At 40.3% G+C, this 13,400-nt stretch overlaps 1 protein-coding gene and 1 long non-coding RNA gene across 3 annotated transcripts; both read right to left on the bottom strand.

Moving 5' to 3' along the window:
• Positions 1 to 307: 307 nt before the first annotated feature.
• Positions 308 to 2,215, bottom strand: LOC126401951 (uncharacterized). The gene is made up of 3 exons (XR_007571140.1): positions 1,814 to 2,215; positions 490 to 811; positions 308 to 349 (listed from the first exon to the last, which is right to left on the bottom strand). It is a non-coding gene; the product is annotated as an uncharacterized LOC126401951 (long non-coding RNA).
• Positions 2,216 to 4,791: 2,576 nt separating this feature from the next.
• Positions 4,792 to 12,834, bottom strand: LOC126401843 (B- and T-lymphocyte attenuator-like). Of its 2 annotated transcripts, none has more exons than XM_050063361.1 (6): positions 12,389 to 12,834; positions 7,980 to 8,297; positions 7,791 to 7,832; positions 7,506 to 7,628; positions 7,389 to 7,423; positions 4,792 to 7,302 (listed from the first exon to the last, which is right to left on the bottom strand). In XM_050063361.1, exons 1-6 carry the CDS (start codon positions 12,492 to 12,494, stop codon positions 6,943 to 6,945), a joined length of 984 nt encoding a protein of 327 aa, XP_049919318.1. In that variant the 5' UTR covers positions 12,495 to 12,834; the 3' UTR covers positions 4,792 to 6,942. The 2 variants fall into 2 exon arrangements, with proteins under 2 accessions (XP_049919318.1, XP_049919317.1); XM_050063360.1 differs by having other exon boundaries at positions 7,506 to 7,631; positions 12,389 to 12,832.
• Positions 12,835 to 13,400: the final 566 nt, after the last annotated feature.

Raw genomic sequence — 13,400 nt, forward strand, 5'->3', positions numbered from 1 at the left:
TTTTTTATGTTTTGTACCTCAGCAGACCTGCAGAGGTCTTTTGCTGCTGTATGTAAAAATCAGAAATTCCCACCTTTACATCCACATCTTGATCCAACATATATAGCTACAACTATGATGACAAACGCCATGATCCCGACAACACGGTACACATATGGCCAGAAAGTGTCCTGAGCTGCGGGACTGTCTGCAACATAAAACAGGACATTTGAATAAGCTTCAAAGGCGCATGGATGTATGAAAAGATCATTCGTATAAAGAAGATGTTTGTTCTTGATCTATATGTACAGTGCGTGTGTTTTCTTACCTAATTCCAAAGTTGTCCATGTACCTGTGGTGAGTTTGACATCTGAAAAACATTCAGATTGTTTCCTTGTCACAATTAAGTCTTTAATCTGATCATTTGGGAAATAATAAGGGCTTCTAAATTAATAATGCATAATAGCCTCCTGTCACTGTACAGTCCAGTATAGGTTTAGTTCTACTCACCCCAGACAAAGACCTTGATGTTATGACCCACACCGCCTCCACTTTGACACTGATACACACCCGTGTCATGTACGTGTTTTGTGGAAGATTAAAAACGATATTCCTTCTGAATGGTTTAAAAGTTCCCACTCTGTTGTCATGTGACTGCTCCTGCTAAAATTGACAGGGACATCAATTATCTCTGGCTTATACCAGGTGACTGTTGGTGGTGAGTTTTTGCAGAACGTAACAGTGCAGTTAATCCTGAGGTCTTCTCCAGGGAGAGATTCATAAACTGTGTGTCGGCGCACTTTAACATCAACTTCACAGTCTGGATTTTCACCTGCAAAAGGACAATGACACACAGTACAGATCAGAAATGACTGGGACAATGTGATACCAGCTGATGATGACACAACATGAAAGCAGTGAGATGTTATCTAACAATTGACAACCACAGAAATAGGTTGTATGGGTTTTTGAAGATGCTGCTGCAGCCAGATCACCAAGGGTGGAAATCTGGGGGGGACAGGGGGGACATGACCCCCCCTCCAGTAAAGCTGTCCCCCTCTAGAATAATTTGAGACACTATTAATAATTTTTGAACAATGCAGTAGTATTTATTGAAAACACAATGTAAGCGGTGCTCATTATAATTGCGCAATTATGTGCTATTTAAATCTTAAAAGATTTAGTCCCCCCCTCCCATTCCTAGTAGTGGTTTAGTGCATCCCACACTCTTTCCAGGATAAGATGTGCACTCACACAGACACAGTTTAACTTACACAAGCTACAACACATCCCATTTACAACAAGTTGGAGTACCATAGTACTATGGTACCTCAGGTACCACTACTGTGGGATAAGTTCAAAGTCCAATCGCTAGAGGGTGAGTGTCCATGCGCCGTCCAATAACGGCGCGCGCTGGCCAATAACGGCACGCACTGGCCACCTGGCACTCGATTTGCTGCTGCAGTGGTTTGTATCCAGTGACATTTCAGGTATTAGCTGAGCTATTGAGTATCTTTAAGCAGTGAAAGTTATTATTATTAATTTATTTTTACTTGTAGGTTAGATTTGTTTATATATGCTACAGTGATTTGTTTTCCACTACAGAGCTCAACGGTGCGAGCGTTTTACTCGCATTTGCAACTAAAAAAAGTTTTTTGCGAGCAAAAGAAATCATTCAGGAGCAGCTGTGCGAGTACAGATTTTCAACCAGCAGCAGAAACGAAAGGCTAATCCTGCCGGTTGTGGGTTGAACGGGGGTCACAGACACACACAGTAATGTATTCCTGTCAAATACGGCAGCCATAGTGCTCCGCAGCGCAAGATAACAGCTTACCGGCGACGGAGAAGTCCGGCTCCAGGTCCAGTAATTTCCTCTTTCGTTGGTGTCATGACTGCCCAGTAGTACCTGGACAGCCGAGCCATGGCAGCACACAGGTATGTGACGTGTCAGAGGACAAACGAGCCGTTCACATTTCTCTCTTTGTGGCAGGTAACGGTCCACAAACCTCACCGCACTTTAGGGACTGTTCTTTACTTATGAAGGGACTGCTCTTTACTTGTCAGGGGAGGAGGGTGGCTGGTTGATTTTTATTCTATTTATTTATTTTATTTTGATCCCCCCCATGTTAATCACTTATTGATGCTGTTTTTGAAGTATGAATAAGTCAATAAGTAATTTATTCCATTGAAATATCATTGATGTATTATAGAAAAGTGATTTATCTTTTCATAAATGACAAAAGGCACATCTGCCTCATTTTTGCTGTGGTATCGTGATACTACTCAGAACCATGATATTTTCATTGGTATCGTACAGTGGGATCCAATTTTGGTACCATGACAACACTATCTGCAACATTTCTCCTGCATTGTTCAAAAGCCTACTCAATAACGAGTGCTGCTAAGCTAAAAGCTAATGATTATGCTCAGAGTTCAATGATAGTCAGAGAGGACAGGAGAGAAAGAAAAGGGAGAGGACAGGACAAGAGCAGTAATATTTATTTTTGTCATTCTAAAAGACTAACTGTCTGGATATTGATGTCAGAAATAGTTCAGATTTTACTGACATTTTAAATTTATTTCCAGGAAGGTTTTATCTAGGTTTATGAATTGTTTTGTCTCCAAAGGAAAGTAGCCTATTTTTACTGTTGGCTGTTCTGTCCTAGATTTTTGAGTTATTGATATATTGATATATGCTCAGTTACCCAGTAGATATCTACTTTGTTTTTAAAACAGATTTTTTCATTTCTGAGTCAAATGTTGCAGTCTCTGTCAATCTCCAATTAAATCATCACAACTTAATGAATTTGTACATGTGTACATGTTAATTTGATTTCAATCATTTTGTTTTAAATCTGGACATGTGCAGGTGGATTCAGCCAGTGCTAAGAAAGGTCCTATGCCTGCCTGTTGGAGAGATAGAGAAAAGATTAAAGCGTCAAATTGCGGTAAAAGATGCTGTATAAAAGACAGGCTACAACTTTTTTTCCTTGTACCCCCTGGAATTATTCTCTAAAATTTTACTGTTTATTGTCGCCCCCCCCAACTATGAAATCACCAAGTCATGTGGAGTGTATTTGAGGTTAAAGCTCGTCCGTATGAGTTACATACAGTTACAAATGATAGTATTAATCGTTCAGAATTCTTTTTATATCAGGTAGTTTATATCAGGTATTAAGTTAGCAGATAAAAACGAGCAGCAAAATGAGGTGCAAGCTTTAAATTTGTTGTATATATAGTTTTGAATCTGCTTTCATCCATCTACTCACTGATCACAGTCCTTCAAAACAAGCTGGTTGGATGGAGAGGGTGAGACAGCAGCGCCCACTTAGGAGACAGGAAGTGTATAGCGTCCATTTTATACCACTGGCGCAGCTTGTAGTGCATTAACCATGACTACAAAGCATCTTTGTTTACATTACCAACATTAACTTTGGTTTCACACAGGACACTAACACCAAGTCTCCTGGATGAAAGTCCTTTGTTTGTTAGACCCATCCCCCACCACCACCACCACCACCCCCACAGGCGGACTGTGTCGCACTTTATACTGCATTGCCTGACTTCCTCCTTTGCTCCTGTCAGGGAGGACAGTCTCGAAAAATGCATTATATATTAAGTACTGATAATATTTTCCATCCACCATCTACACACAGTTTATTAAGATCATCTTAGGTGCAAACATGAACTAAAATCACTGCATTCATTCAAGTTAAAGACCCAATTTCTTCACATTTTGTCAGTTTAACAGCCATTCATTCATATATATATTCATATTTTTTTTTACAAAGTCAGGCATTTACAACATGGTACTTACTTCTCTTTCGCTTACTTAGCGAAAGAGAATCAAAGGCCTGAACACAGACCTGCTCACATTGAGAGTGAGCGACGTAAATAGAAAAACAAAAACTTACTACCAGCTTCCAACCTGAGGAAGAGCGCTGCTAAGATGGACACTTGAAAGATGTTCAGACGGTAGTTTGGTCTCATGGTGGAAACACTTCAAGAACCAGCTATCCACTTCTGTCAAACAACTATCACTGTAGGTCTGCTGTTGATATCAAAGTAAAGGACGTCTGGTATACCTCACTTCCTGCTTTTGTTTGCTGTGGTCTTAGATGTATGCTTACCTCCATTACCCTTAACATATATTCCATATCAAAGCACAAAGAGCACACCTTTTTTTAACCTTGGTACATCTGGCACTTTGGGGGGTTTTGAGTAAACATTTGTGTGTCTGTGGTATTAGATTGTTTATTAGAAACACTGAAATCAAACAGTCATGGATACACATTATGTTCTTTGATTGCACAAAATAATCAGATTATTAATACATTCTCCATTTCCCAGTTCAAGAAACACAATAATTCTAAAAAGGAAATTACAGAAGCTTAATAGTCATTCGTATCGTCAGAAAATGAGACAGTATTTAAGCTCCAAAAGGGTTTCCAGGTGAGTAAATTCAAGTCATGGATGTGCAACAGCACAAAGTCACAGTTTTAACCTGCGGTGAGTGCATGACACAAAACATTCAAACCAAGATCACAAACAAATGCAGATTAGTTGAAGACAGTTTGCAAAAATCCTGTGAAAAAATACATTTAGGCTACTTTTGTAGCCTGATGAGCCCCTTTCCCACTGATATGTAAGAGGATGAGGCTGATGTACTTCTATATTTTTCTTATTGTCAACAAATCCTATGAAATACTAAAATCCAAAACATTAGTCCGTCTTTCAGTACTCTGTGACTCCCCATCCTGTCTGTGGCCCCACTGGTTCTTAAAGTCCCCATGAAATGCTAGCAGAGTGCTATGCGGTTACGCACGTTTATACTTCTAGGGAGGGACTTGTCTTGGTATCCAACAGACATGTAGCCCAAATGGTGGAGGCTAGTGCTAGCTGCGCTAATTTAAAACACAGCAACAGTGCTGACAGAGGGAGGCGTAACACTGAGGCCCCCAGGAAGTGCGACAGACTTTGGTGCCAATTTCACGTAGTGGCCAAACTGTGTAACTACAACTTCATGGTCCATGATGTGATGCCATTGGACCCAAAAAGATTTTTTCCTATAGACTTACATTGTGAAAGACACATCTGTGAATGGCGGCACGGTGGTGCAGTGCTAAGTATTGTTGCCTCACAGCAAGAGGGCTCCTAATTCGAACCTAGGTTGGGGGAGCCCCTCTGTGCCAAGTTTGCTTGTTCACCCTGTGTCAGCGTGGGTTTTCTTCAGGTACTCCAGCTTCCTCCCACAGCCCAAAGACATGCAGGTTAACTGGTGACTCTAAATTGTCCGTAGGTGTGAATGTGAGTGTGAATGGTTGTCTGTCTCTATGTGTCAGCCCTGTGATAGTCTGGTGACCTGTCCAGGGTGTACCCCACCTCTTGCCCAGTGTCAGCTGGGATAGGCTCCATCACCCCACGTCCCTCAAGAGGATAAGCACCGAAAAATGCCTTGTTTCACTATCAGGATTTGATCCATTTAGGCTGATAACATTTTCAAAGTCTAGTAGAGCTGCACACAAATAAATACCTTTATCCATTAAAGTTAGCAGGAGGTAAACCATAAGTTAGCCACTCAGCCGGCAAAGTCTCTTATGCATTTGCTCTATGGGCAACACAGTGCGGAAGATCCACATAATTTCATACACAGGAAGACGAACTTTTTTGGCTTCATGCGCCACTGAGCAACTTTCATAGGAATAAACAGGTTTCCTTCATAAATACATGGTTACGCTTCAGTGATGCCACCGTCATGCCACCTTGAATTGGGACAGCGTTATCAGCGGTCAACCCGGGAGTTGGCACAACCAAAAACATAACAAAGACTTCAAAAGTCCTTGAAGCCAATTATGGCAGGAGTTATAGTCGTGGGGTAGGGACATAGCAATTCAAGATCTTTTAATTGGACACAAAATTATTATACGTCCCTGAGTGCAAGATGAATCATCAGATTTTTTTTAATCATTTCCAGGAAATGACAAAACTAATTTTTTTATCATCACTGGGCCAGATACTGATGTGACCATCAGTGCAAGACATGTGATAAAACAACTATTTAGATTTCATGATGTCTCTAACTAAAATGGGCGCACAAATATACACTTTTGTTGTTGAAAAGTAATTTCCTAAAAAAAACCTGGGCACTGCAGATTTCAGCAGAAGTTACTCAGACAGCAGTAAATGGTAAATTTGTTGGGGACTATTTTCTGCTGTGGATTAATCCACATTTGGTGCTCTAGTGAGTATTTACAGCTGCAGGACTGTGTTTGTGGGATTGACTAAAAATAAATTATTGTATGTGTGAAGGAACATGTCTCGCAATGCAAGTGGTTTTCAAGTTCATATTGAGGAATAAGTTATGTCAGACAATACATTTAAGTAGGATCAGTTTTATGGGATTTGTTGACAATAAGAAAAATACAGACTATCACCGGCCTTATACTTTAACTTTACCTGTAGTTTAGTAGCTCACAAGCTCGCATGATTTGAAGAAATCTCGTACCACAGCTCCAGTGGGATTGTCAGTAAAATTTCCGGGTAAACAAAAGAAGACGTTTTACTGTTTTATGATGCAAACAAGGCAACCTTACGGCTATCTGTATCAGTACAGAGTTGTCTTCGGTCCTCTGGCTGAATTGAAATAGAGTGAAAACCACATGTGCTTACCCCCTTCTCAGTTTGGCACATTTGGTACATGATGATCTCACAAATTCCCAGCAAACTTCAACTTCAGCAGAGGTCTAAGTAACCAGAGTCAAAAGTGTTGGTGTGTAGGGCCGTTAAAGTATTGACCAAATGGTGGAGATGCTAATTTAGCATTAAGCAAAGTCTCATGTGGACTTGGTGGGTTGTCCATGCTGTAGCATCCTCATGCTCTGACAAAAGCGAGCCGTTTTTACCAAAGAGGGTCACTGTATCAAATTTTAATTCTCCTTCAACATCAAGACCACATTACTCCACTTAACGCAAGCTGTTGTCCTCTTTGAAGTCACTTAGTCTCGTGGGTGATGGGTCTTTCACACAGATAGCCGCGTACTCTGAAGTCTCCTCCATTGGCCTCCGCGGCCAAGCAGCAGGTCTCGCTGGCACCTGATGGTTGAGCGCAGCATACACAAGAGAACTCCCCTCTTCCTCTGCCTTTTTCCTCGGTCTCCCTCTGTCCTCCTTCACCTTGCTGTAAACGTGCTCATTGTCTCTCGGTAACGGCAGCTCATTGGGTTGTGAGGGCAGTGGCCTCCGAGGTGGCGGTGCAGAGGGGCTTCCTCTTGGCGAGGGCTGGAAGCTGGCATGTGGGAAGGGTTCCATTGGGATTGCAATGTACTGCAGACATCAAAAAAAGCACTCTGCAGTAAAATATTTAAAGAACTAAGAACAAGATGCAAGTTTAAAATGTAGCCTTGTCTTACCGGATTTTCAGATTGCGTCTTTTTCTTTGATTTCCCTGCATGATGACAGTTAAAAATTATTTCCTGTTTTTAGAGTCACAGTCATGTCCTATATTGCATATTTATTCAACATCTCACCTTTACATCCGTGCATTGATACAATGGAAATAATTATCACTACAGTGACGAATGCCACAATCCCAGCACCAAAGTAGATGTACCTAAACAGATCTGATAAGGTTTCAGGTTTCAAAGTGGGGGCTTCTGCGAGAAAAAGAGAAAGTCTGACTGAATATGAATGTGTTTATGTATATAAACATATATACACATAAGTAGTGTAGGCCACAGTGTTTGCATAACAGGATTCAGATTCATGTGGAGCAGCCATGTCCCAACATAACACAACATATATACTCTTCTTACCTGTGCTATTCATCCCCGAAGCATTGGTACGCCCATCATGATCTATAAAACAATACAGAGTAGCTGTTAAGTCATAATAATATTGAGATAGACATTGTCGATAGAATTTGTTATGTATTTTTTGGTAGCAGTAGAAAAGGTCAGTTCAGTCCAATATAGATGTATTAAATGGGAGAAAAACTCACTCACCGTGGACAGAGACGTTGATGTTATGACTCACAATGTCTCCAATTCCACACTGATACACACCCGAGTCATTTCTGAATATGTTTTGGAAGATCAAAAACGATATTCCCTCTGAACGGTTTACATGTTTCCACTCCATTTTAATGCGACTGCTGACATCGACAGGGATGTCAGTTTTCTCTCGTTTATACCAGGTGACTGTTGGTGGTGAGTCATTGCAGAACGCAACAATGCAGTTAATCCTGAGGTCTTCTCCAGGGAGAGCTTCATAAACTGTGTCACGGGCCACTTTAAGATCAACTTCACAGTCTGAATCCTTACCTGCAAACAAAAATGACAACAAACATTAATTCATCCTTATTTTTACTACAGTTTACTGTAATGTCTTAATGTAGCAATCGTATGTGATACCAGCTCATGGTGAAAGAATGAGACATTCGATCTTAAGATACACTTCAGGTGAGAGCTTAGCCCCATATGTGTTGTGCAACAATCATTTTTCAAAGACGGTTTCTGCAGGTCCACCAAGTTAAAGGCTTTTTAATACCAGAGGTATTAAAGGTCCCACAAAGCAGGTATATGTGCAACATGAATACTATGAAAGTATCAAATGCTCAATGCTCTACCTTTAAACAAGCTGCCGGCTTATGTAAAGCAGTGATATCATGACAATACTATTGACCGAATCACTGTGACGTCCTGCTAACACTTCCTGGCAATTGATATGAAGCAAACTCAAGACCGACCCTTTTAGCCTGGCTTTTAATTGAACTGTTTTTCATTTTATTTATGTATTTTTATTTTTTTAATTTTACTTTTTAAATTTGTTTCTATGATTATTGTGTATTTATTTATTTCTATTAATCTGTTATTTTTGTTGTTGTTTTTTTAGCTGGCATATTCTTCTATTTCCTTATTCATTTATTTTAACTTATTTATTTACGGATCTAAAATTGTTATCTATTCTGAGTCCCCACTCATGATCCTCAGTTCCTGTTTTTTATAATAGTGCTTTTATAGTGGTCTGTTACTGTTTAGTCCTTACCATTACAGTCTCTGAATTTATGTGTGTGTGTGTGTGTGTGTGTGTGTGTGTGAGTGAGTGAGTGAGTGAGTGAGTGAGTGAGTGAGTGTGTGTGTGTGTGTGTGTGTGTGTGTGTGTCTGTGGTTGGTGGATAGGGTGGGGTTATTGTTTTTATTGTGTGAAGCACTTTGGGTTGCATTCTGTTTGTATTAAAAGTGCTGTATAAATTAAGTTTGATTGATTGATTGATTGATTGATATGAATTTTGGAGACTTATTTCTTGCTTATTTCAGTTGCCATTTTCAGCTGTAACTGTAACATTGAAAAATGTGTAGTTAAACACCCTGACCCACCCTGCATTAATATTACACAATAACTGATTGAGGCGGTGGTAAACTAGCAGCTCCCATGTTCTAAAACGACTGTTTTTGTCAATGGAGTCTGGTGGTTTTGAGATAACATCTTCAGCTCCCCGTTGGAAAAGGCTGTTTGACAGCAAGGTAAAACGGTTAAAGTTTTTCCACATATAACGTACACTTAAACTGTTTTTGATTTTGTTTTTTTTTTGAGTTGGCTAAAAACTAACCAATTTAGACAAACATTGTGATTTGGTCTACTCAAAAAACAAAAAAAATTCAACTAAAAAAAAAAAAGAGTGCCACTATTGAAGAAAAAAAAATGCTCACTGCAGCTTTTTGTTGTTGCCAGGTAGCCACTGACTCACCTCCTCATTCAAACCTTCTACCATTTATTTTTTTGACTTTAGTTATTTGACAGTAATTAGTATCTAAGTTACTAAAATGTTCAGGCAGAGGGTACTTGCAGTAGCTCTGGTTGAGGGTGAGAGGCTGTCAGCAAATAGTTTGTCGGGCACAGGGAGACGGAGATCTGTGTGGGTACATGAGACACTAAAAAAGAGGGTGGATCATGGGGAGTACCACTAGTTGGTCCAGGAGCTTCACCTCAATGATGGCCGTTTCCAGGCATATTTTAGGATGACTTGGGGGCAGTGTGACAACCTGCTGTCTATCATCAGGCCATACAGCTCTAAGTATCCAGCAGCCGCTACCACCAGTTTCTCCTCCATTGTTTACCAACTGTAAACTCTCAAATGAATTTTTTTCAACTCAAGGAGTTCAGAGCGCTCCGGCAAAAGTGCCACTCTGTTACAGTCATTCCCTGGCTGCAGTGACAGTGCAGAGATGCTAAAAGCACAGATGTGGAAGACCTGGAAACACTGACAAATCAGAGCAAACTGAGCTCATTGGGAGGCGGCCTGAAAGAGACAGACACTGAAATGAGCATTTCAGACAGAGGGTGAACACAGATATATTCAGGCAGACATTATGAGAAAAATAAAGTGTTTTTTGAACATTAAAGCATGAAAACATGTTTTAACAGAACCCAAAATACAAGTTTGAACCTGTTGATGTAATACCAGCCAAATTATATTGCATTTTGTCAGTACTACAGTACAACTAATGAAATCAATTAATTTAATGTGATCTGGACCTGAATAAGCAGCAGAAAAATCAGTTTTCTAAAATCAACACACTCAATCGTAAATTAAATTTAAGACTTTTTAATATCCCTTAAGGCTTTTTAAGACTTTTCATGACTTGCAGATACCATGAAGAGAATAGTTTGATGAAGTTTTTAGTTAGAGGATGCCAGACATGTGGACTACGCATTAGCAGCCTAAAACTCTCTGAGTAAGTTATGGAACTAGGAAGAAAAATTATACAAGATCAAAAGACAAGTAAACCGTGCTTGACTTAATACAGTGAAAACGAAAACATCTAACAGCTAATTAAACACTCCTGAAACTGACATTTCATTTTGCAATGAGTGGAAACATTATTTGCATGAGAGGGAACTGAGAGTGAACCCCACCTGAAGTACGGTGTCTCAAGGGGAACTTTAAACCCACATGTCTATTTTTCACCCAGAGAACCCTCAATTACACCGAAATCTGCAACATTTGTGTTAGTTTGACACAATTCAATGCACCTGATATTCCACTGTTCATGAATGGAGAGTTCATTCTTGACCTCTGAAGCAGCCTTACATTTAGTGGCTGTTCTGGAGCTTTCAGACGTCACCTGATCTTAAACTGGTTCCTCGCCATGTTGTGAAAATATGTATCTGCAAAATGTCGACTTTCACTCTGTGTAGAAAAGCAGCCCTGGTCTTGCACTTTTCATGTATTTTATGGTTTATATTGATAAACTCCTTTTTTAACAGTCTGTGGTTAACTCCACTGGTGTAACACATACATAGAGGTAATATTTAACATGAATGAATCTGATTTTGCTTTGAACAAAGTCCATTTTTAAGTGTTGGTTGCTTTCAACCACCAACATGAGTCGTCATTAAATAATAGCTCTTCTGCTGGCTTCAAACCACAAACAACATTGAGAGCACAATGAAACCACAGTAGCTAAAAAAGTGTGTGACACAGAGGTCAGCAGTAGTAAATAAAGTAATTCATACAGCCATTTCTCTTTTTTACACCCATTGCATGTGGCATAGACGTAGATCTTGGGGGGGCGCGGGTGACACTTTCCCCTCAATATTTAGAAAGTGTGAACATCCTACCGATAAACATTAAAGTAGCAGAGGACTTGTGTTTTGACAGTTACACTGATGCAGAAAATGCACAAACTGGTGCATAAAGAATCACCAGAATGCAGGAAATTAAGTGTTTAATGCTCAAAACTTTCTGGTGGACGACGACCAAATGCCCCACTTCATATTTGTCCCCCCAAATGTCGAAATAAACCTACGCTTATGGCAAACGGGGAATCATAGAAACCAGTAACACGAAGTGGGTGTACGGCTGATAAAGCTAATGAGTATGCTCTAGAAATTTTTTTGTGTCATCTTCAACATTTCTGCCTCTTTTATGTTTGCATAAAATCTCTAATTGTTTCCATTGAGCTCCCACATGCGCCAAAAACACCCTCCTGTTGTGGAAGAAATTACCTAAAAGTAGCATTTTTAGCATCTGAAACCGAAATTATGCATTTGTTTTGTCAGTTCAAACGACATCCATAGTACACTTTCATAATAAGATTATTTTTTTCGTATGCACAAGGAAGAATACCATGAATGTTTTACACCAAACTGAGGCACTCATTGGGTTTTGGAGATGACTTAACACCGACTTCATCTTGTAATCGCTGCCTGTATACTTATACTGCGTAGACAAGTACATGGCGCTTTAAAGTTCGTGACTTTTACAGTAATCAGGCCTCCAACCTTTACCAGAGAATCTGGATAGTGGTCACATTGCCAACTTTTTAGTAACCTGACAGACCTAGAGAGGAAGAAAAAGTAACACCACACAAATACTGAGATAGCAAAATATGCAAAAACAATAACTTACTGTCAGCGTTTAAGGTGAGAAGCAGCGCTGCCAAGATGGACACCTGCAGGACGGTCCAGCAGTGGTTAGGCCTCATGATGGGAACACTCAGAAAACCTCCCGTCATCTTATAGTTGCAGCCAGTCCAAGTGGGAAATGTTCCTCCGAGCACATCATTATTAAGTTAAGTAAAACAGAGAAGTGCTGAAGCTGAGGTTGGAGCTGCTTAGCTACATGCTGCTTCCTCTTTCTACTCTCTGCTCGCTCCCTACCTTCCCCTTTAAGGTAGTGAGTGCACTGAAGGGGAGAGAAGATCGGTGGGTGGTCTTGCTTCTCTAAATGTTGCAGGTCCAATACAGGGAAACATCTCAGATCAGGGGGTTCCCACAGTTTACCATGCAGATACTGCTCCGACACAGCTACAGCAAAGATCTCATGCTTTACACCAGCCTTCCTTTCTAGCTCTTTTCATTTCCGAGTCTTGTTTCAGTCTGTGCACCTTGACAGCGACTTCATCATTTCTTGGCAGTGTCTGTGGTTCACCCTCTTCAAGCTGACTTCCTCCCCCTTCTCCCTTCCTTTCATCTTCACCTTGTGCATCTCCTGCAAGCTCGTGCGACCTTGTGCACAGCAGTGTGGTTTTAAGGGAGGATATACTGTAAGGTGCATGGAGGAGAAGATGGAGATGCTGTGGCCTCTTTTAATGTCCACTTTGTTGATGTGTGGTTGCTATTACTGTAGGCAGCGCCGTCAGCCTGTCTGTCAATGAGTCGGCCTCATTCAGGTTTTTAAGGGCTAGACAAATAGATAAGATTGAGCTGTATCATGGGAAACGTAGGAGCCACTGTTTTGGGGGCTTGTCTGAAACTGCATTTAAATTTATCTCTTGTAAGTCCCCCAAATTATGTCCCTTTAAAACTCTGAAGAAATATGTACAGTGAAGGGAAAGTACCCAAAACTGGAAAAGACCTGCATTCAAAATGTTACCAAAGTTAAAGTGCCTAAGCAGTTGAAAGATGTAGGTCCACCTTTA

Source organism: Epinephelus moara, chromosome 15, assembly GCF_006386435.1.
Source record: "Epinephelus moara isolate mb chromosome 15, YSFRI_EMoa_1.0, whole genome shotgun sequence".
Taxonomy (NCBI): Eukaryota; Metazoa; Chordata; class Actinopteri; order Perciformes; family Serranidae; genus Epinephelus; species Epinephelus moara.